This window comes from Protopterus annectens, chromosome 6.part0 (assembly GCF_019279795.1).
Source record: "Protopterus annectens isolate FY-2018-M chromosome 6.part0, PAN1.0, whole genome shotgun sequence".
Lineage (NCBI taxonomy): Eukaryota > Metazoa > Chordata > Ceratodontiformes > Protopteridae > Protopterus > Protopterus annectens.
Window position 1 is genome coordinate 300651668 of NC_056737.1, and position 25797 is coordinate 300677464.

The following is a 25797-nucleotide window of genomic DNA, read 5'->3' on the forward strand; positions in this document are numbered from 1 at the left end:
AAAACATCATTTCTGTACAGAATTATATCACATACATCTGGATATCTGACTTCTGGTTACTGCACTATCACCAATACTAAAAGCTGCCAGGATTTTAGCACCTACATGTCAATAATACACACACACAAGAGTATTGATCAGATCTGCAGCAGCTCCTGGAAGTCCTAAAATGATAGACTACTTCCCTTCTTCCTAAAGGAGCTACTAAACCATACTTCTTACAGACATTGCATCTCTGGCTTCATTCAAATCTGTCGGATAACATTTTTATGGCCTATGCCCAGGACTTTAATTTTCTTACTATTTTTGAAGTTTGAGATTAACCTCTTCTCTTTCAATATCCTCTGTCAAAACATATGCATTTAATTCAGTTACAATAATACATGTACATTTCATTTCTTTCCAGCAGGGCACACTGTTGATATTTTTTAACACAAGCAACTTTATACACAAATGACATATATTTTTTTACAAAACTCCAGCTAGCTGTGTTGGCATATGTTGCACATCTGCAGACCTGGCAGTACCTCATATCGTCACCCCCCCACCACACACACACACACACACACACACACACACATGTATATATATATATATATATATATATATATATATATATATAGAGAGAGAGAGAGATGTGTGTGTATATATATATATATATATATATATATATATATATATATATATATATATATATATATATATACTGTGGCAATCAACTGGATTCATCTGCTGCATCAGACAAATACCTGCTGCTTAAGTTTTCTTATTTTTTTTTTCTGAGTTTTAGGACAACATTGCAACATTTCAGATGTAGGCTATACATTTATGAAGACCCCGATGAACATAAAAAAAAACATGTCAAATAAACAGAAAAATCAAGAGAAATAGTGAAAATAACCAATATGGAGGATATATGAAAGAGATGAAAAACTGATACAAAATTAAGAAAAGCTACTAACAGGAAAGCTCCCTGAGTCTAGATGTAGTCCCTATCGTCTGGCTAATGGCATTAACATCTTTACACAAAGATTTAGCTCTGCGTAAAAATTACTTATATATTCATCCCAAACAGATACCATTGTGGTTAACAACAGGAAAAAATATGTACTGCTTAACAGTGAAGCTGTAAGAACTATAAACTAATAACTTGTCTTCTAACAATATATAAATAATATACTAGAAGTGATATAGACAGTGTTTATAGCCATCTACAAAAATTCAATTACAGCAACAGAAAAAAAGTAAATAAAAGAAACGTATATTTTACAAAGGAGCATATATTGTTAAATAAAGCTATAATAGCTGTATACAAGAGGAGAATCTTAGTATGGCATGGTTCAATTACAAATAAGCATTTAGTAGCATCCCAGATAAATAGCAATGCTTATAAATTATAATATGCACCCTACATGGATCAATTACAGTATGTTGGCCATTAAATAGTGGCAAACCACTTTGCAGCTAAATCTTGACAGAGGGCATATTTTTCTCTCAAGGTGATTTTTTTCTCACCACTACCTGTTTTGTTTAGCCCTTAACACATTAAGCTGTGTACGTAATCGACTGGGTTATGGTTGTAGCTGAACTTCTGGAAATTATCCTCAGTTAAATACATATTATCTACTTTTGTGAAGTATTTAAAACTGTATAGTTCATCAGATAAGGATCTGAAAACACAACTACAAAGGGCTAAAACTTTCTCAGATGATCTAAGAATGACATTTTGTCTTTATAAATGTGTAAAAGCAACATTTATAACAGGAAAGATACAGCATTAAAAAATATCAGTTTGGGGCAGGCATGTGATATAAAGGAAGTTGAGCAGGAGGGAGTGTTTACATATTTGGGAATAGATGAAGGATTAACAATAAATCATGAACAAATGAGAATAATGCTCAGTAAGGAACACTTCAGAAGACTAAAGCTAATATTGAAAACAGCCCTGACATCTAAGAATAAAGTTCAAGCTGTAAGTCAATTTGCTCCTCCTGTTCTGTGTTACAGCTTTGCGGTGAATGGCTGCCTCCAAACAGCATTGAATCAGTTGGACAAGAAAGATGCTTAATATATATAAAACAGTGCATAGCAAGAGTTTACGGGAGGTATGGGCCCTCACACAACTGACTACATGTATAGCTCTGCAGTCTTGGGATTGAATTCATATTTGCTGATATAATTAGACCCAAACATAGTGAAAATTCTAAACCATAAAGAAAAAAAGTCTAAAGTGGCATTTGGCTTAGTTTAGCACGTGTATTTTGGAAAGTCTTGAAAATGAAAATCAAGCCAGAAGTAGAAAAGAATCATAAAATAATTGAAAGTGCCAACAAAACAAAAGAAATAAAGAAAATTGGAACTTCCTGAAATATAATGAAACGTTTAGAAAATTCCTAGAAGAATCACGTTCGCCAAGATTTGATCCCAGAATGGTTAAGGAAATGTGAATTTGAGCCAAAAGATGGAAGACTAATAATGGCATTCGATTACTTTTACATACATATAAATATGCCTATGTCACAAGTGATAATTCAATAAAGGTGTTACAAAAAGGCTAATAATGGCAACCCAGGGCAGTGGGCTTTATATACCTTGGTTTACAAAGTCTATTGAAAACATGTAAGAACTGATAAATGTTGGTACTGTAAAACAGAACTGGAACAGCTGCCCATATCATTGCTAAGTGTGATACACGTATATGTATACTGAAATGCACAACAATATTGCAAGACTGTTGCACTGGGAATTGTGCAATCAGTGCAACACAGAAGTACGTGAAAAGCATTGGAAACCTCAACCACAAAGCAGTATTGATAATGATGAAGTTTGGATCATATGAGATTATCCAATACCAACAGCTGAGAAAATAGATGCAAGAAAACCATATTAGGAGTCAAGAAAAAAAAGACAAAAGTAATGCTAATCGTTCATACTGCACACCCAATGATTGTGTCTTATGTGCTGAGAGATACAAAGTCATAAAATACCAGGAGCTACAATCAGAAACAAAAGCAGGGTAGAAAAAAACGATATGCACTCTATTCCAGTAGTAGTAGGAGCAACAGAACTAATAAAAAAAAAAAAATTATAACTGTATTTAAATATTATACCAATACTTGTAAACACATGCAAACTGCAGAAGGAAAAATGTTATGTTCATTGCAGGTGCAGAGAAGAGCACTCTTGACAAGCATCAAAGACTTAAACAATACTAACCTCATGAACTCTAATTGTACCCTAAGTTAGAAATGGGGTCCATTCCCATCATGGTATTAGAAACCTAAAACATTTAGGGAAATTGAAAAAAAGGAAAGACAAACCAGGCATCCGGTCTTACAGAAGCATGTTGCATTATTGCTGATTACTCCCTGATGTATACATTATCCTTTGGATAACTGATTGCTCCTAGGCAGAAACTGGACTCAAGTCTCCCAACAGGAGAAAAACCACTGACAGTAGCCAACTAACGAAGCAGTTTCAAAGATGTACAATTTAAGAGTTAATTAATTCCCTTAGTCCAGAGGCCCTGTGATTTCTGAGTATGTGTATATTAAGTTATGACTGGTAGTGATGTTGGGGGAGTTGAAAAAAACCCTGCTTTGCATAACTTGCAGAAAGTCTCAAGAAATGCTTTTGATTTATTGAGTTGCCCTTAACAAGTTTTTTTTTTCTGCCAAGAGTGCCACTGGACACCTGAACCATAATGGCAGAATGATCAGTCAATTAAGATTATTTGGTATAATTATTATAATGACTCTATGAAAATAATGATTACACTGCAGTTCCACTTCAGACAAAGTTCATGTAACCTCCTTAAACTTAAAACATCACCCTTGGTTACATTAAATATTTATTTAGTACTTTTTTGGATAATTGTCTCAGTGCTGCCCAGAACGTACCTTAGAAGCATATGCATCCAGCTTCTCAAATTTCGTCAGGTCAATGGCTTGTGATTTCAGACATGATGGATCTGCCTGATGTCCTAAAACACAATAAACACAATACAGATATTATTTCATGTTAATAGCGAGAGGACTTAGGGATGACATTTTTTTTCATTAGATCTCCAATATAATGAAGCTTTTTATGTGAGCCTGAAAAGCCTGTAACTGCTTTTGATAAAATACACTTCTTTAAAGTTACACCACAAAATCAAAGCTCAAAGTAACAGATAATACCAGCTAAAGTAAGGTGTACAGTAATACAATGACTGACTGACGGATGCTCTCAGACAGACTTCTCTACACAACCATGGCCTTCAAGAAAGGCAGATGCTGGTTAAATGTTAATGGTGGTACATAATTCATATTGCAGCCTTTCAGCCACAGCAATACTATTTTATTTAAATGATTGCTAAATGCATTCCTCCATTTAACCATTTGCTTCTCCAAATATAATAGTCTTTGTTCCAGTCAAAGTAGACTATAACAATTACTGTAAAATGACTCATAGTCGAATAATAAAATAGAGTTTACTTACTGCCTATAAAGAAATCAACAAGAAGGACTAAAACAACAAACGTTTAAACGATATTTATGTGTACTGCAGGACCAAAATACCGCACTGATCCTGCACATAATGGATTTTTTTGCTGTAAAAAATTCTTTAGGAAAAATATATTAAAAGTTAAAAATATAACATATGCTCATTGTTTACAAGGAAACTGTGTAGGTGGAAATGTACCTGCATGTACTGCATGTGAATGAACAGATATACTGGGTTATTATACTTGGCTGAGATGTCACCTCTGAGTTATTTCAGTAAAACAGCAAGTATTAATGTATGTTGCAGTTACTTAGAAAGGTAAAATATATTTTTCTGAAATAATATTACTATAATAGCAATAATCAACAGCCATGTTGGTTTATTTCTGATTGAGGTATGTGCATTCAGGTTTCACCCTAAAAGAAGCCATCCTGATTATAGGTAAACCAATATGACCAGTAGCAAGACAGTCATTACTGTCACAGTACAAAAATCATGTTGCACTTCTGTGTCACAGAATATAAATAAGTGACATACTCTGTGGGTAATGCAGGCACAATTATATGCCAGCAAATATGAATGAACTGTACTGAACAGAAGTCTAAATAGAACTACACTGGTCAGAGGTCTAACTTTCACTTCTGCACTGTTATACAAAGTGTACAGACAGCAGGCAAAAACTTTCAGCACTATTAAACTTCACTTTTTTGCTTTAATAGTTTTTTCTGATTTTCCTACAACATTGGATGGCGGAGTGGTGCAACGGTAGCATTGTCGCCTCACAGCAAGAGGTTCTCCAGTTCAATTCTCAGTTTGGGTGCCTTCTGTGCGGAGTCTGCATGTCCTCCCTGCATTCATGCTGGTTTCCACTGGGTGCTCTGGTTTCCTCCCATGTTTCAAAGACATGCATCTGGAATGTTTCTCCCCAGGCATCTGCTGAAAATTGGCTTTGTTCCAAATTGCTCTTTCCCAGTAAACAAATATTAAATAAATAAATTCCATGAGATTGATACTTGAAAAGCAGAAGTTCTTATGGCACTTTAAACAATAGTACAAAATCAATAAATAAAGCCATCTATGGACAAAATTGTGATTTTAGAATTTGCATTATTCTGTCAAGTGGTAATTCACTGCAAAATCTATGGAAGAGACTGGAATAATGGCTCAGTTATGCAAAAACAAATATAAAAGTAAGAGATTGTTACATCTCCTACCTGGAAACAGAGAAGAACATTACTGTTCTTTCATTTACTGCCTTTTTAAAACATTTCATAGCAAGAAATAATATTAATAAATGAATTATTGTTTTTCTATGTATGTGATTTTATTTTTGTCTATCCCATGATGAGCTGATTGCATGGAATCTCATTTAATCTACACTTGTGTAGATCTAAATGACAATAACGTAACTTTTGACTTTTTTTTTTTTACTTTTTTCAATGTTCACTATGTGAGAATTTTAACTACAAGAAGCCTTGCTCTACATGTATGCAGGCACATAGCACCAGAGTGGTCTGAATGGAGAGATGAAAAGTCAGCAAGTGAAGGAGAGTAGTAGTGCTGAAATTTAATTCATCCTCAACTTTTGGTGAGTACCTTCATGAGGTGGACCCTGTTTTCACAAACTCTCATCAAAGTGACACTGGTATATAGACTGTCCTTATATAGTATATATCATGGACAGAAGTAGGTCAAAAACTAAAGAAAGAAAGCTGGGTGCACAAGACCCAGGATAAAAACGTGCCCAATCCTGGTAGCCGCACTGGTGCTAGGACTGGAAAAGAAGGCAATGTAGAATCCTCAAAATATGGAAACATTCCTACAGTGGGGCCAGGCCCAGGGGGAGGATGGCCCCTCTGTTATAGAAGGAAGTAGCAGTCCACAAAAATCACAAAAACTGATAAGCCAAAGAAGAGCCATAAAGACAGTAAAGTGGACTATTCAGGATAAGAATGAAATTATGTATTGTTACTATTATGCATAAAGCCCAGAATTTCCAGACACAAGATATACTAAATGATTAAGAGAGCAATTAGAGGAAAGAAAAATACTTCCACAAGAAAAAGCGTCAGAAAATTCAAATGAAAATTTGTGTTCATTAGTACAACAGATTTGTGAGAAACAGTATACAGATCAAGAAACCTTGATGTGTTTGGAAAAAGAAGTATCTGAGGAAGTGCAAAAATATAAACAACAAAACCAAAAGATATTTGAAAAGTATAAAAAAGAAATATGGACATGGGAATGGGACATGGACTTTGGGACACAGGTGGACAGTAGTCTCTCCTTTGATAATCACATTGCCACAGTAGTTAGGAAATCCTTCTATGTGGCATACCTCATAACAAAAGGTTTCTCATCCAGGAAAAAAGAGGTCATTGTTCCCGTCTACTCATCACTCATTAGACCCATTATAGAGTACAATGCCCCTTTTGGTATGTACCTCACATGACATCTACAGCAGCTGGAAAGGCTGCAGATATACCTCACAAAGAGGATTCGGCCTCAAACAGATGCCCTACGCAGACCGTCTCAAAAAACTCCAGCTTTACTCCATCGCATATCGCCTACTCAGAGGCCATCTCTGCCTAACATACAAAGCTATGTCAAACCCAGAGCTGTTGGACATGCTCCACTTAAAGAAATCCCAATCCCTCTGAGTTACACGCTTTAGGGACCTAAACCTTGTCACCACAATAAACAGAACATGCTGGAGGGATAGATTCCTGTCCCAGAGACTTCCCATACTCTGGAGCAAACTACCTATCTATATCAAAGTTCCTCATTAGTACTCTTCAAGAAAAATCTTAATGAGTGGATGGGAAATAGGAAATTCACCCCGGGGATCACCTCTTGGGCTCTGCTCGACAGGGGCACAGGAAAATAATTTTCTTGGGTGGCAAAAGCCAGGGTACCTTTTTGGCTAGGCTTATAGGGCCAATAACTTAGTACCTACCTATGAACCTATGAAACTATGAAAGAAAGAGAGCTTTGATATGGTGCAATATGTATGCAAAGGAGAAAGCTGAATTAATTAATGTAAAGAAGGCAGCCCCAAAGATATTTTTAGAGAAATACAGGCAAAGGCATCTGGATAGAGAACATTTCACAATAAAAAAAATAATATCACAAAGATGGAACGTAGAAAAGAAGAGGTAGAAGTTAAAAAAAATAGAAGTTGAAGTAATGGAGTGCCTGCGAAGTGAAGTATTTGATGTAGAAGGTCTAACACAGGTTACATCACAGCAGGATGAAGTGAGTCCCCAAATCAGAGACAAACAGGAAGATCAGGAAACATATGAAGAAGAAATATGGACATGGGAAAGAAAAAGAGATTTCATGTGGTGTAATATTTATGCAAAGAAGAAAGCAAAACTAACCAATACAAAAAGAGCAGCACCAAAGATATTTGAAGAGAAATACAGACAAAGAAATCAGGACATGGAAAATTTTACAATACAAAAAATAAGACAAAGAGGAAAAGCAGAAAAGGAGATTAGTAATGGAGAAGTTAAAGAAACAGAAAGTGAGGCTATGCAGTACCTGCAAAGTGAAGGATTTAATGGAGAAAATCTAATACAGAAAGCACTACAACAGGATGGAGTCATGGCTATCCAAATTAAGGAGAAACCAGTGGAACAGGAAGCAACTGGTCAGGTGCCATATGATGATAATTTGGAGCCTTCCACAGGAAATCAGAATAAATATTCACTTGAAGCTAGAGAGCAAGAGAAGGAACAGGAAACTGGAAATTCTGACGCAGTCAATGTTGAGGAGTGATAGGTCGGTGAGCTCCCATATGATAGAGCAACGGACGCCGCAGGATGAAATTGATGAGACTGTGTCACTGGAAGATGCTGTAGAACCTTCTATAGAATGTCTGCAGAAAATGGAAAACAAGGGATGTGCCCTCAGTATGGGAAAAAATGAGCTAAGAGAAGAATTGCTTGATTTAATAGACATGGACAGATATATCAAGATCAATAAAAGAAATAGACTGCAGAAGGTTAATAAAACCCCCAAAGTTAGAGGTCTGATAAAACAAATGAACACAGTAATTAGGACTCTCCATAGAGATCCATGTGATATAACAGAAGTAAACAGGATATATTACTGTGCAGCTAAATTAATAACTGATAAAGTTCTACCACAAGATCACAGGGTAGTGAGGGAAAGGAAGGGGAGAAATCAAATACCATCATGGAAGTATCAAACAGAGAAAATTATAAAGCAATTAAGACAAGAAGTGTCACTGTTAGAAGACTATAGAAGAGGGAATAGATCAACAAAAATACTAAGAAAGATAGATGTGATAAAAGCAATGTGCAGTATTAAAAGTGACCAGGATCTATCAGGCACTATCGCAAATAACAAACTACAAATTTCAACACAGGTGGAAAAACTTAGAAGATACACAGATAAATATAAAGGAAAAGTGACCCAAAAAAGTTTTATAGAGAATTGGGAAATAAGGTAAAAGGAATTGAAAGATTGCCAAAAAAAGAAGAAGCAGATACATTTTGGAGACGTATCTATGAAGATCCTGTGGAACATAATAAAGATGCTAAATGGATAGAAGAAGTAAAAGAAAGAATAAGAAGTTTAAAGGTAAAGGATATGAAATGGGATGAAGTAACAGCTAGAGAGATTGAAACAAAGTTAAGAAAAGCCTCTAATTGGAAAACCCCAGGCCCAGATGCAGCACCTAACTTCTGGTTAAAAGTATTAACATCTTTGCATGAAGATTTAGTCTTGAGTAAGAACTATTTATATGCACACCCAGAACAGACACCAACCTGGCTAACAACAGGAAAAACAATGCTCCTTCTTAAGAGTAAACCTGCAAGCTACCCTAAAAATTATAGACCAATAACTTGCTCTCTGACGACGTATAAACTATACATGGGAATTGATGCTGATGGAGTTTATAGTCATTTAGAAGAAAACTCAATTATAGCAGTAGAACAAAAGGGCAATAAAAGAAAGTCATATGGAACAAAGGATCATTTGTTGTTAAATAAAGTCATAGTGGAGAACTGTAAAAAGGGGAAGAATCTAAGTATGGCATAGATTGACTACAAAAAAGCATTTGATAATATCCCTCATTCATGGATAAGAGTGCTTAAAAATGTATAAGATACACCCCACACTGATCGACTACATTACAGTAGTAACACGCCAGTGAGTACATTGCGGGTACTGCAAAGAGCACTACTGGCTGACATCAAAGATTGAAACAATACTAATTTCACAAACTTTAATCATACTTTGACTTAGAAATGGGGTCCATTCCCGTCATGGTATTAGAAAACCAAAATATTTGTGGCAGACCCCTTTGCAATTAAGAAATGATAAAGGACAAATTGTTATCCCAGGGATAAAAATTAAAAGGGGGATACTTCAGGGTGATTCTCTGTCACTGTTACTATTCTGCCTTGCCCTTAATCCATTAAACTGTTTACTCAACAGCTTAGGCCATGGCTGTAATCTGGCTCCTTGAAAACAACAAAGTGTAAAAACTTCTCACTTTCTCTTTGTTGATGATTTAAAACTGTATAGCTCATCAGATGAGGAACTGAAAGCACAACTGCAAGTTGTCAAAATTTTTTCAGATGATATAAGAATGTCATTTGGACTTGATAAGTGTGCAAAAGCAACCTTTAAAGCAGGAAAACTGTAACGCCAGGAAAACATCAGTTTGGGACAAGAATGTGATATAAAAGAACTTGAGCAGGAAGGAGTGTATAAATATTTGGGAACTGATGAAGGATCAACAATAAAACACAAACAAATGTGAATAAAACTTAGGAAGGACTACTGTAGAAGACTTAAATTAATCCTGAAAACAGCACTGACATCTGAGAATAAAATTCAAGCTATAAACCAATTTGCTCTTCCTGTCCTAACCTACAGTTTTGGAGTGACTGACTGGCCACAAAATGTGTTGGATAGATTAGATAGGAAAACAAGAAGGATGCTTCGTGCTCACCAAATGATTTATAAAAATCAGTGCATACCAAGATTATATATTCCCAGTTCTGAAGGAGGGATGGGGCTCCTTGAAATTGATTAAATGCATAGATCTGCAATTGTGGGACTCCACACATATCTGCTGACCTCATAAGACCCAAATGTAGTGAAACTTTTGAAACATGAGGAGAATAAATCTAAGATGACGTCTCTGGTTAATTTAGGAGAAGCAGGAATGGAAATCAAACCAGAAGTAGATAAAAATCAGGCAGCAACTGAATGTGCCAAAAAAAACAAAAGAAAGAATATAAGGTGAAGGAACAGATGAGAAGGCAAGAAATGTGGAAAAAGCATAAATATAGTTGCAAGTATAGAAAACTTCTGGAAGAACCTCATGTTGATCAGGAATGAACACAGCAATGCTTAAGAAGAGGCAAATTCAAAACAAGAGATGAAAGTTTAATATTGGTAGCCCAAGATAGTGTAAAATCCATTGAGCATGTGGGAGAAATAGACAAATGTAGGTTTTGTAAAACCGAATTGGAAACAGTGGAACACCTTGTTGCTGGGTGCGACATATTAATGGCCGAAGAACTGTATACTGAAAGGCATAATAATGTGGTTAGATTATTGCACTAGGGATTGTGCAAACATTATGGCATTGAAGTGGTTGAAAAACACTGGAAACATGAGCCACAAAGCATCATAGAAAATGATGAAGTTTACATCACATGGGATCACCCATTACCAACAGTTCAAAAGATAGATGATAGAAAACTGGATACAGTGGTCCAAGAAAAGAAGACAAGAGTAGCATTGATCATTGAAATCACCACACCCAGTGACTACAGTGTCTTGCATACAGAGAGAAACAAAGTCATAAAATATCAGGATCTGCAGGCAGAAATGAGAGCAATGTGGAAGAAAGATACCCAGACAGTTCCAATAGTAGTAGGAACAACAGGTCTTATAAAAAAGAATTTACAATCGTATTTAGATATGCTACCAATATGCAAATTGCAGAAAGCGTCATTACTGGGTACATTGCGGGTACTGCAAAGAGCACTACTGGCTAACATCAAAGATTGAAACAATACTAATTTCACAAACTTTAATCATACTTTGACTTAGAAATGGGGTCCATTCCCGTCATGGTATTAGAAAACCAAAAGACGTGGAGAAATTAAAAAAGACCAGAGTATATCAGACAGTGCTCACCATTATCATATACTCTGGTACTGTGTTGCCTCACTATTGATCAAGCCAGCTGGCAAGCAATCATTCAGTACGTATTTTATCAAGCTAGTTTTCACTATATATTTTATATAGACACATTCCCTCTTATCTCCAAAAAGACATTAGCAGATCTACTTAAAACTTCTTAAACTGGTTGGTATCACGCATCTTTCCCCAAAATACTATCGGAAATATCAGGTAAGTTCCATCCTTTCTGCTTTTGGGCAAGGCTTTGAAAAAATATATATTACAGTCCCAACGTGCAGCATTCTGTCCAGACTTTAGCCATTCATCTGGGCTGGCTGGAGTGCCATGACTGCTCTCAGACACCAAACAACAATTTGCTACAAAATGTCAGGCAAAGCCTACTGTCCAGTGCCAGCTTTGCTGATATTATCAAGAGCACTGACTTAGGTAACCAGCCAATTCTGGAAACCACCCTTATTTAGTTCGGGTTTGGATCTAAAGTAAAATGTTTTTTTTTTTTTTCAATTTTCTTCCCAGAAGATTCTTCTGTATAAATATCCACTCATCCACCTCTGCCACATCAACTCATTTAAAGGGAATTCTACAAGCTAAGACTCAACAACAGGATCAGAACACCTAACACCTGTCATTTCATTTTAGCCTTAAAATTCCTATCACTCCTCCTAATCTGTAAACTCTCCATAACCAAATGCAAACAACAGTGGAAAACCTAAAAAAACCCACAAACACAATCAAACTGCACCCTATCTAGTAAAAACATATTTTCTAAGTTCTCCCACTTTTCCTGCCCAGCTATAAAAATCAGACAAGTAAAAATATAAAAGGTATTTTTCCTCTATCAATTAAAGCCATAAAAATACTGCAAAAACTCCGTGGTGTGTGTGTGTGTGTGTGTGTGTGTGTGTGTGTGTGTGTGTGTGTGTGTGTGTGTGTGTGTGTGTGTGTGTGTATTTGGGTGGTCATCTCAAGTAATGTGACATGAGTCCCCCATGAGGTCAGTTCGTATATCTAACATTAACTAAGTTTAGTAGTTATGTGCTAAAACACTATTCCAAAATTGCCTACCCACTGAAAAGAATGACAGCACACAATGAGAGTACATAACTAAAGAAAATGAAAAATCCAAGGTTCTAATGTTATGTCTGTAAAATATCTTTTCGTGTGACTGACCTATACGTAATGTAATATAAATACATAATGCCGAATCTCTCTCCATCTCTGCATCTATCTGTCGCTCTGTATATCATTATCCTCAGTCCTTTCTTTCATTTCTATGTGGCTTTGATGTCTCACCATGTGGCCAACTGTTGCACCTCACTGGATTTAATGCCATCTCCTACCTTTGTCAGCAGTCATTATTGATGCCATCTCCTACCTTTGTCAGCAGTCATTATTGACTGTCACATGTCTTCTCTCATATAATTCAGCCATTTCTTTGCTGGATATCCTTGTTGTCGCTTGCCTTCTTTCCTTCTTCTTGTCTCATGCAAATCTTCTTAACCAAATCATTTTCTTTCCTGCACATGTACCTGAACCACCTCTCTTTGACCTTCTCTGCAACTGCAGCTATATTTACTTCTGCTCTGAAGTTATAATTTCTTTGCCTTTCCCACAGTGTGCATCCTACCTCCATCTCAGGCACTTCATCTCCATCACCTCTAGCTTCCTCAGCTGCACTGCTTTCACTGCCCAGTTTCCTGTACTATACAGTAGTACCGGTCACATCACTATTTTGTACACCTTAATTTTAGCTGTCCTGGAATTCTTCAGCCACATACTAGCCCTGACACTATGTGCCAGTTCACTGTAGCCCCTCTGATTCTACCTTTGACCTCTTCATTCAGACTTCCCTTCTCCTTAAGCATCTCTTTCAGAGACTTGATGCTATTACTTGTTCCACTATTTTCCCTTTATCTCAGGTCTCAGCTTTTTCTGAGTTCCACCATTTTCTGTCATTACAACTCTCTGTGTATGAATATAAGCTCTGAGAAAAACCCAGCTAAGCTACAGAGTTGGGGTCCCATAAAATAAATGCAAATGGCACCTTAAGCTACATGGCTTCTAAATCATACTTTCAACCTCTTAGAGGAAGAAATCTGGACAAAGCCATAAATAAAAGTGGGACAAAGACCAGAAAATAGAGACAATTTTTAAATATTGCTCCTACAAACTTAGAAAATTGATAGAATAAAGTTTCTGGAGTTTATGAAGTTTGAACCTCAATCTTTAATGATTTGCCACTAATTTGTCAGAAAACTACAATTTTATGAAAAATGGAACAAAAATATGAGGCACAAATCTGGACATTCTGCAAAAATCTGTACAGTTGAGATTTCTAAATACTCACATCTTTTCATTTTTTTACTTTTGAACTCTTTACTGGTGCATTCAGGCCAATAAAGCTAAACCCCCTTTAACTAAATAATGTGTGGGAGGAGTATGTAAATATATAACATTCAATAGCAATGAAAAAGGGGAGGGCGTGACTTTGGAAGTCAGATCATTAAGTGGTGGAGGCCACAGACACAGCCTTATTCTAAAACAACACCAGTAAGGATGGGATGGCTGGGGAAACCTACCAGGCAAGCTACAGCGGCATACAATCAAATAAAGGCAATATTGGAGCTCTTTCAGAAATTTTAGTTTAATGTGTTAGTGGGGGATGGAGTAGACAAAGAATGCAACTTTAAGCAGGTAAAAGATAAACAAAACATAAAACCACTAAAGCACAAAGTGGAGCAGGGACAATTTTCTCAATATTGACCTTCTACAGCTTAAGGCACCTGACTGTGCAGAAATTTTGCATTAACATTGTTTATGGAAAAAATGCAATAATAAACGACCAAGTCTCAGAATGTGGTAGAAGTACAAAGTTTACCCATAACTATGAATTAAAGTACAGGAGTATGGGCCAGCAGGGTTGAAAATAAAAACAGATACCTTTTACAAGTAATTCTAATTGTAGAAATAGAAGTGTGGAATAACACAGAAACACAATATTACCAGAACTGTTAATAAACAAGATAAGGTTGCAGAACAAACTTAAAAATGCAAACAGATGGAACACAGCACAAAAGTACTAAGTATATATATGCATTAAAGGTTATGTTATAGATGTTAATCATTCGAGATATCCATGGGAGAATTGCTCGTTTGTTAGAAAGGCTTATGATGCATGACAAAAGGGAGTGGCCTACTTCCGTTTTATAATACTGCTGAATCAGATCTAAAGACATTCTGTGTAAATAAAGGAACCAAAGCACTCATTACTACAATTTTGGACTTTTCTTTGGTGTTAAAGTGTTTTTTGTTATTTCTTCTAAGAAGCAAAGAGCTAAGAAGTAACAATGCATGAATGCAAAGAGGTATAACATAGTCCCTGAATCCCAATGGACTACATGATCTGGGCCTACTGCAAATGTCAAACTTTTTGGCTGTATATTCTGAATTTTTAGAAAAATAAATCCGCTGTTCTATATTGGAGCTAAGAAATGTGATACCAAACTGCAATGTTTTCTCTTTGGCTGATTTTTTTATTAGAAACATCAACAGTTCTGTTATGGGTCTTCCTCAAGTCTTACTTATATAGAATTTATGTACATTAGAAGATCAAAAGAGCATATCAGATGAAACAATACACCTATTTAAACACAGTTATGATATATATATATATATATATATATATATATATATATATATATATATATATATATATATATATATATATATATATATCAATATCCTATAATATGTAACTGATATCTCATGAGGTCATTATGGAAGTCTGACACAGTTCTTAACAGATGTGTCGGAAATCAGAGGTTTTGTTTTGAATCTGCAGAACAACAAATGTTCTTATGTGTCAATATTTTCCTGGATCTTCTTATCTGCTTGAGATGCTCTCAGGCTACAGCCCTGAGCTGCAAACGCATCCGTCTGTCTGCATGTCTGTTAGCTTCCACCTGCTGACACTCATGTTCAAGTTCACCTATGTGTTTGGATGTATATGTCAGTTATAGGGAGAGTGAATCTGTCGGCTGACATAGGACACATAGCAAAGTCTGAGTAAGCTAAGTGTGGCAGCCACTAGAAAGGAAATGGAGGTAGTGAAAATGTAGCTGTTAGGTTTAGGGACCACTAGGAGATTAAAGCTTAGGGGTAGGGAGCTGGATTTGAGATTGTGCTTAGATGGTGATCAGGTAATTTAGGCTTAGGAAGCAGAAAGGAAATTTAAGTTTGGGGAGCGAGAGGGGAATTCAGGTTTAGGTAGCGAATGGGGAATTTATGTTTAGGGCATGAGAGGGGGTTGTTGGTCAGAGAGCAACTGAAAAATTTAGGTTTAAGGAGTAGCAGAAAGTTTGGAGTTATATGGAAGAGTTGTTTAGGTGGGAGGACTTAGGTTTTAGGACTGAAATGGAGTTTCAGGGTTAGGTTTAAAGAGCAAGGTTTCAGGTTAGGGTTAGGGACTGGCTGGGAGTGTTGGACTTACAGTTTGGGTTCTGAGAGGGCTATGTATTTTAATAGGGTTGAGTTGTAGAAGGACTCTGTAACTTATTTGGATTGGGCTAGCTGGAAGTAAAGCACTTGCCATTTGAAGCAGATGGCAGTGCACAAGTCAGCCATGATCTAGCAGCTTTGAAGCACATGCAGCAGACCCTGTTTTCCATGGGATACTAGAACTGAAAGTAAATTTGATATCCCCAGGAAAAATATAGAGAAAACATTATGCCTCACTGAAGGAGATGGCATTCAATGCCATGAAATATATTGCGCCAAGTGATGAATTTCTCCAAGCAATAAGGTTATGTTCTGAGTGAAATGACTATTTGGACATTAAGCAAAACATGGAAAGTGGACCTTTACAGTACATATATACCAGTAGTGTGCTTTGACAAGAATTTATGAAAGCTTACTTTTATAACTGGAAGCTAATGTCTGTACAATACCTGGGAAAGTGTCTGTTTCTGAGTTAATAAAATCACAAACAAGAGTAAGAAATGAGATTAACAGGCCAGTTTGCATCTTTACGACTCAGTATGCTGTTGTGTCTAAATCTGAATCCGTTGTGGATTTAATAACCCTAATGGCATCTGAATGAAATACGTAATTCACAATAATGGACAGCTGGAAGATGTGCAGTTTGAGGACTGTAACAAGCATGGTACAAGACATTTTTAGCCATTAATATGTTTTACTGCATTATATTCAGCTGATTGTCACATGATTACACCACGTTTAAGTAATTATTGGCCATTCTTGAACTATACACCAGACAGGAATATTAAGAGAATGTTTTAATTTCAGTAAAAGAAGAGTTTCAGATTTGAAACATATAGGATCCTATACCAGGCATAATGACATATTTAGGAAGATACACACATTATGAAAGGAGAAGCAGTGAACATGAGATAGGTACCTGCTGTGATGGCACATATATTGTGTTCATGGCAGAATTCATTTTGGCAAAAAAATGACAGAAACACAAAAATAAACTTAAGATAGAAAACTGTGAAGCATCTGTAATCAAATCTGCAGTCCAATTTAACAAATCCTGTGGCTGAACATGTAAACAAACAATGAAAAGAATTGTGTGTCACAGATACAGAAAAAAACAACTGTTAGTCAAAAGAGAAAAGCAGCTATTATGTACTGAAGATTGTTGGAAGTGGAAAGTGGAGAACCCTAGCATAATGAGGTGATGGCTCAATTAATAGTTACAGTTCAACATGTTTTTTTTTTTTTACTGTTACAGTGACCTCAGAATGTTTTTTAAATTGTTAAAATAAAGATTAATCCTTTCCTGCTCAAAAACAGGCTGATGTCGTGGGAGGTTGGCATACAGACACAAGGTGCAGGGTTTAATTCTCACAGGGGGTAATTGGCTAGGCTTGTTATGGCTCACAAGGGCAGTTCATTTACTACTGATCTCTAATCCTGTGAACATCTTAAAAAAGGTGCATTATAGAATAGTACAGCATATTTACCTTAAGGGGAAGAATAACTATCAGATGATTGCTTAGAAGTCTAATAGTATTTGAGTAGTACTAGAGTTTCTTTAAACATTATTAGTGCAAGAAGTTATCCCATAATTCATTTGATAGCTATTTATGATTAGGATTCATCATTTGGCGTACTAGCTGTATATAATCAAATCATGCATGTGGTATGGTATAGCGGTAACAGATGCTGCAGCATAGTTCTTGGTTCTCCCTTCTCAGCAGTCTCTGCACATCCTCTTGTATCAAGGATTTTGTCAGACACTCAGCATGATTAAGGTGAACCGGTGATCCTCCAAAGAGCCTGTAGCTGTATGTGACATGAGTGATTGAACAAGTGTGTGCACATCCTGTTATGGACTGAGACCCTGTTCAGGATTTGATGGCCGCACATTCACTGAGTTCTGGGATAGCTTTTAGCTCCCTCATGTCCCCTGAAGTAGATTAAGTGGGTTATTGCCAATGAATGAATATTGTTTTTAATAGGAAGAAATAAATACATTAAATGTGTTTCCCTTTATTGCATGTTTTAGTGAAGAGATGATGGATTTACTTCAGAAGATATTACCTAAGTATACTGTTATACAAAATGAATATTGCTGGTGTATACATAATGCTATTTCAATTCCACACAAGGTTCACATGAAATGGGAAGCTGTGAACTGTTTGAGCCGATATGGAGACCACCGTGGGAATTCAAGTGTGATAGTAGGAGGGTACTCAGTTTGATAGTAACCCATCATCAAGACTTGTACTCTGTAATATAGCATTATCATTCTTGTGTGTGCATGCAAGTTAATATTTCATTAGCAGGAAGATACATTAGTATAAAGGTATTAAATGTGTCAGTAATTATCAGAGTGTAAAATAATGACAGCTTGTATACTGACAACTAATTTTCTGAACACTGGTTATGTACAGAGAATTACATATGTGCTAAATTCACTGATGTGAATCGGGAGAAACACTGGAGCTTATCTATTTTAAGAAATTATATAAGGAAAATACAGGACACATTTCAAGAAAGAATCTTTGTATACACAAAGATCAGCTTTACATGGAAAATACATACTATTTAATGAATTATACATAATTGTTACAGTATTTATCTGCAATGCAGTATCATTACTGTTATTTGCGTTTATTATAATTTCACGAAAAGATGCAGTAGGTTCTTCATCTTCAGAAATGGAAAACATTTGTGCTGCGATATTATGAAGATGTGATACAGGCACAGATTATAGGGACTGTGACATAGTGGTCTTGAGAGACAGAGCCTCAAATTATGATTTACGAGACCCTGCTTCACTTAAAGGATCAGGCACTGGAGGAGACAGCAGGAAGGAAAGAGGAAGGGATACGCAAAACTCACGTAGGAGGGAAGGTTGGAGGCATGTATTATGGCACAATTGTCAAAAAACATAGCATAAAAAAATTGTACCAAAAAATACATGGACAATGGGTAGCCAGGATTTACAGGTCATGATGATGCTCAGGTTTCAGTGATGTCATAGCCTGAAAATATGCTGTAGGTGAACTAATCTTCCAAACTGCTTGCAGGAGTCTGCGAAGTCTGTGAAGAATGAGAGAATGTCTGAGTACAAGTGTGAATGGATGTGCTTGTGCAAGTGTGCATCAGGCAATGGGAAACTAAGACAAATGTCTAAGTTTTATGTCTATCATGACCCTGAGCAGGATAAAGCAGGCATCAGACAGTAAATAAATGAAACAGTAACTAGACTATTAAATCCCTTTAAGGAAGCAGAATTCCAGAACATTCTTAGTTTGTTCTGAAGAAGTCTTTTACAGACAAAAGCGAAGAATAACATTTTTTACCACTAATCCAGCTCCTAGTCTTTGTCATTACAAGTTTTTGGTGGATTTTGCTTATTTGGTGGTTCCTTCTGCCTTGTCATTTAGGTCAAATTTGTTTTTTGTTTTTTTATACTGGACCTATTACTCACTAACATGGGAAAGCATTGCACCCTCCCTGTGTCATGTCCTCATTGGTGTGGTGGGACTACAAAGCTGTTTTCTTTGAAATAAAAATCAACCTGGAAAACCCAACTAACCCTGTAACTGTTAGAAACTATTCTAAAACAAACTAAATCCTATTAAGTCATGGTTTGTCAAAATTCTCAGCTCCTCAATCCCTGAGAATGCAACTGCCTATGCAGAATTATTCATAGAAACCCTTTTCAAAATGTAAATGGGTACATTGAGTTTACCATACATTCCAGAAAGTAAGCCCAAATCTAACACTAAAAACTAACCCCACTGGATAAATTCTTACCTTAACAGGGTGTATAACAAAAGAAAAAAATTGTGACCAAAATCAGAAAGAGCAACTCCCATGGAGACAAGAACTCTCTGATTCAACTAAACAAGAAACTAAGAGGTCTAATAATGTCCAACAAGCCAATTACAAGGCCATGATGGCCTCTCCAGCTAAGGGCAATCACAAGGCCTTCTTCAGCTGTGACAGGAACCTTAAAGGTAAGACTCGGCAGTATGAAGAACTGATTGTAAGTAGCACACTGACAGTGATGACATAGCAAATCTACTGGCTGATAAATTTAATTCTAACTTTACCCCCTCTCCCACTCCCACTACCCCCTGTGAAATTCCTCCTAGTATATCTCCCTAACTATTAACAGGGAGTAAATCCTGGCGGTGCTCACTAAAGCCAAAAACACTGCTTCTGTGGGCTTGATAATATCCCTGGTTGCCTCCTAAATAGCCTAAAATATAACCTAGAAGGACAACTTGAGGCATTTTTCACCTTCTGCCTCAAAACCGATTACATGCAAGGTGAATGGAGGGGCACAGCAGTCATCCATCTTCATAAGGATGAACCATCAACTGTAATAAGTTGGGTAAAGTTAAAGGGATTGATGGATACATTTTTAGTAATAAAATCATTCCATGTTGCCCAACTCATAAGCAAGGGTATGGCATCTGGGTCCGAGGAAGTGGCAGCACCACTCTACTCAGCGTTATCAGACCCATCATTGAGTCCAGTGTCCCCTTTGGCATATACCTAGCCAGGCTCTTGCAACAGTTGAACGTCCTCAAAGGTTCTTCATCAGGAGAATCCAGGGTATAAATACTCGTTCCTACACAGATCACATTAAGTCCTTATCTCTGTACTCAGTCTCCTATAGGTTACTGAGAGTCAACTTATGCTTGGCATATGGGTTTCCTCCGGGTACTCCGGTTTCCTCCCACATTCCAAAGACATGCATCTGGAGCATTTCTCCCCGGGCCTCCGCTGAAAACAGGCTCTGTGGAACCTAGTCAGACTTTCCCGGTCAACAAATGTTAAATAAATAAATAAATATAAGACATCCTCAGATCCAGCTCTGATGGATCTCTTGTGCATCATCAAAATAAACAGCACCAGAAACACTAGATCCAAGGACCTGAACTTTAACTGTGACCTAAATAGAATATGCTAGAAAGATTGATATGGGTCTCCAGTTATCCCAGCACTATGGACTTCATCACTGACCCTATTCAAAGAAAAACATCATTGGATGGAAATTCACAAATTCACCCCTGGTCTGGTCCTCATATCTATGATGGACAGAGGTTGACAGTAAATAAATTATTCCCTAGCTAACATACCACTCACACATAACCCTTAACTGTCTCTTTACTAACACATCCCACCGTATAGGCATCCAAGGTTTTCAGGGAAAAAACTGGGTTGGGTTGCATGGCTAGGCTTATAAAGACACTGGTGGTCATTATCCTAGCGCAAACCTACAGACCTATAAACCTATGAACCTATAAACCTATATATATATATATATATATATATATATATATATATATATATATATATATATATATATATATATATATATATATATATATATATATAGACATATTTTATATATATATATATATATATATATATATATATATATATATATATATATATATATATATAAAATATATATTGTGTGTGTGTGTTTTCATGGCAGGGCTAGTCACCTGATAGTGTCAACAATGGTTCTAGATGACTGTCACTATTAAAGTAACACTCTGACTCCCTGTGCAAATAAATGGGAAAAAGACATTGTGGATGGAGGGATATATATGTATATCTATATCTATATCTATATGTACATCTATACATATATGTATATGTATATGTATATATATATCTATATCTATATCTATATCTATATCTATATCTATCTATCCATATGTGCAAACATTGAAACACAAAGTCTTGAAACTAAAAATCCTGAGGCTATAATATCTAAAGACCAAAATGCTGAAGCATCACAGTCTTGAACTCCCAGACTTGCCCCAACGCAGGACCCATAATAGCATTTGTTTCTACGTCTACACTCATAGGAAGATTAGATATCCAAAAGGCTCCAAAAGGTTCCAAAAGACATACGTCTGAAGCATTTCTCCCCGGGCCCCTGCTGCTGAAAATTATCTTTCTCCCAGTCGGACTTTCCCAGTAAACAAACGTTAAATAAATAAATATCAGAGGGTTTTTTTTTTGATATTGTGGTCTTTCAGCATGTTGGATTTCAATGCTATGATTTCATGATTTTAATGGTCTTAAAGGTGTTACTGCTGAATGCCAGCTGTCTAAATATTAATCTCCACTCCCTCCAAGCTCTTCTCAACCTTGAGAATGCAGATGTTGGTGAAATTACAGAGACATGGTTTAAAGCCACAGGGAAATCCCAGCAGTGCAAGGTTAAAATGCCTTTCACACATTCAGACTAGCTATTGCACAAGCAAGCAGTAAAAGTGGAAGTGTCTCAATTGTCATCAAAAACAAACAAATCTCAAAGCTGCTCCGACAGGATGATGTGCTTAAGCTTCTTCACATCCAAATTACTGTAGAAATTCCCATACCGTATCCTTGCAAGCTGTAGGTCCCTCTCTATGACCCACGACACCCATAACACACACTTAAACTTGCCATAGAAGCTCACCATTCAGCCCCATAAAATATTCATTGGTGACTTTAATTACCCAACAATAAACTGGGAATCATACATGACCCAAAACTTGTAGGACGCAAAATTCCTTGACTTAGCTACCCCCTCAATAACAACCTAAACATGCTACTCAGAGGGCAAACCAAGTCTACCAAAGAGAAATTTGATGTAATAATAGTTTTCCAGGCCAAGGACAGCCACAAGGCTTTTTAGCTATGTCTATAACCTCAAAGGCAGTACACAGCAATGTGCAGAACTATTTGTAAATGGAACCACCTGCATTGAGCCAGAAGTTATATCAAATCTAATGGATAACACATTCAGCTCTAGTTTTACCCCTCTCACCCTCCCAGCCACTCCTAAGGAAATACCATCAAACATAACCCCCAAAGTACCACTAGGGATCTGGTCCTTGATGTGTGCCCCAAGGCCAAAAATACTGCATCAATGGACCCTGATAATATCGCAGGATGTCTCCTAAATAGCATGAAACACAACCTATCAGGACAGCTAGAGTTACTATTTAATCATAGCCTCCAGACAGCCTTCAATCCTCATGAATACAGAACTGCAATGGTCATCCCGCTACACATTGCAAGCCTTCTACAGACTCAGGTAACTACAGATCAATAAGTCTGACTAGCCTCTTACACAAAACTATGTAAAGAATTATCATGGAGATGATTAACAATGGTTAAAAATAAAACAAGTTGACAAGCGGCTCCTCTCCACACCAGATTTAATTACATTAAATACAGGGTAAAAACCTCTAACTTTTAAGCGCTTTTCGTTTGAAACATCAAACTTCTTCAGAAAGTAATACAAATAAACAGACACCCATATTTAAATACAAAAGTGCGGGAAATTGGAACACTTAATTAAATCTTAAAGGCATAGTAATTCAAAAAATACAAGGAATATACACATCCTAAAAATTATAACAGCACTAATTCAACATGCTGCATTTAAAGAATTATTCTAAATATAATTTACTACATAAGAAATTAAGTATCAATCATATCAAAAAGTTTAATAAAAATATTATATACATAAAAATTAAAAATATTAAAAAATATGTATATATATGTTTACACCTAATAAGTCTTATCTTTGCAGACTCCTAAGTTTCAATAAACAGGAAATCGAACAAGCCTCATTTAATCCAGGGTAGTTAAAGGCGTTTTGTTCTTTGCAGTTTGATTTTACTAACGAATGTAACTTATTGAAAGAAATGTTTATGCATCGGGACTATCCTGAATGGTTGATTGATGAGTTAATCAAAGAAGTGGAATACAAACGGAGCACTGACCAACTTAGACCGATTTTAGCCGTTAAGAAATTCCCTCCTGAGGTGGACACTTCAGAGTCCCAAGAGATTATAGATACAGAGGTAGTGTCGGGCATGAGTAAAGAGCAAAACTTTCAATTCACTTTTATTACATCTTTTAATTTACTAACTAAATCTATTATCAGTGTTATTGACAAGAATTGGAATTTATTTAGATGTAATACTAGTTTATACTCCTTTTTTGGACCAAAACCGAAGGTCGTTTTTATGAAGGGAAGAAATATTAAAAATCTGCTTGAGGGTACTAAAAAGCCATTTATTAGGGTAACTGGTATGTTTAAATGTGAAAGTTGTAAATTTTGTAAATATATGCAATGTACTAATCAATTTTCCATCAGTGGTAGAACTTTTAAATTGAAGGGTAAATACAATCGTAACAGCAAATTTGTTGTCTACCTGGCCCACTGTTCACTTTGTCCTGCATTTTATGTGGGCAAAACTGAACGATGTTTGAAAGAAAGGGTATACGAACATCAGTATGCCATTTCACATAATAAAGATACCAATGCCCTAGCCAAGCATATCCAGTCTTATCCTATACATAAGTTTGAATACTTGGTCATTGACCAGTTTGTTCAAGATATTAGGGGTGGACCTGCCTCATTTAAATTGGAAGAGTTAGAACTTTTGTGGCAGATCAGGCTTAACGCCTTTAACTACCCTGGATTAAATGAGGCTTGTTCGATTTCCTGTTTATTGAAACTTAGGAGTCTGCAAAGATAAGACTTATTAGGTGTAAACATATATATACATATTTTTTAATATTTTTAATTTTTATGTATATAATATTTTTATTAAACTTTTTGATATGATTGATACTTAATTTCTTATGTAGTAAATTATATTTAGAATAATTCTTTACATGCAGCATGTTGAATTAGTGCTGTTATAATTTTTAGGATGTGTATATTCCTTGTATTTTTTGAATTACTATGCCTTTAAGATTTAATTAAGTGTTCCAATTTCCCGCACTTTTGTATTTAAATATGGGTGTCTGTTTATTTGTATTACTTTCTGAAGAAGTTTGATGTTTCAAACGAAAAGCGCTTAAAAGTTAGAGGTTTTTACCCTGTATTTACTGTAATTAAATCTGGTGTGGAGAGGAGCCGCTTGTCAACTTGTTTTATTTTTAGTTTTTTGTGCCGTGTTGCAGTTTCGTAGATGATTAACAATGGTGTTGGAAATCTTCATATTTATTTATTTATTTATTTTACATTTGTTGACCGGGCTAGTCTAGCTGGATATATTTCCATTTTCAGTAGAGGCCCGGGGAGATAAGCTCCAAACAGTTAAAATAAATTCACACCAAAGAAATACATGTTTAAAAAGCAGATACATTTACAGTAAAAGAGAAAAAAGATAAAGATAATATCTGTTAACATATTATTAAAGTATATACTTGCAGTACATTTGACATTGATTAGTAGAAGTACAGTTTCAAGTAGACATTCAAATAGAATAATAGCATAATGTACATGTAATACATCTAGTAGTAAAGTTTTTTTTTTTTTTAATGAGGTAATTACTACTATGATGGAGAAATAGATCATTAGATGTTAGGATGAAGTATATGCAGGGTTCTAAAGGTAAAGGTTGAGTCATGTATCAGGAGCTAGATAGTCAGTCAGGATTAGTACAGGGGCACAACCACTTTGTTTTGAGGAAGAGCTTAAGGTTTCAGACAAAAGGAAGAGAAGTTAGAGAGAAAACTATCAGTAATGCAGGTAGCTACAAATTAGAAGGTAGGACATGAGTGGTAAGGCTGAGATAGTGGATGAGTCTGAGGAAAATGAGAGCCAGA

At 36.0% G+C, this 25797-nt stretch overlaps 1 protein-coding gene across 1 annotated transcript in view; it reads right to left on the reverse strand.

The window, feature by feature from the left end:
• KY (kyphoscoliosis peptidase) overlaps positions 1–25797 on the reverse strand; it is a 538508-nt gene that overhangs the window by 346290 nt on the left and 166421 nt on the right. The window contains exon 7 of the mRNA XM_044073511.1: positions 3900–3982. Coding sequence (XP_043929446.1) covers positions 3900–3982 — 83 coding nt within the window. The remainder of the gene's footprint in view (positions 1–3899; positions 3983–25797) is intronic.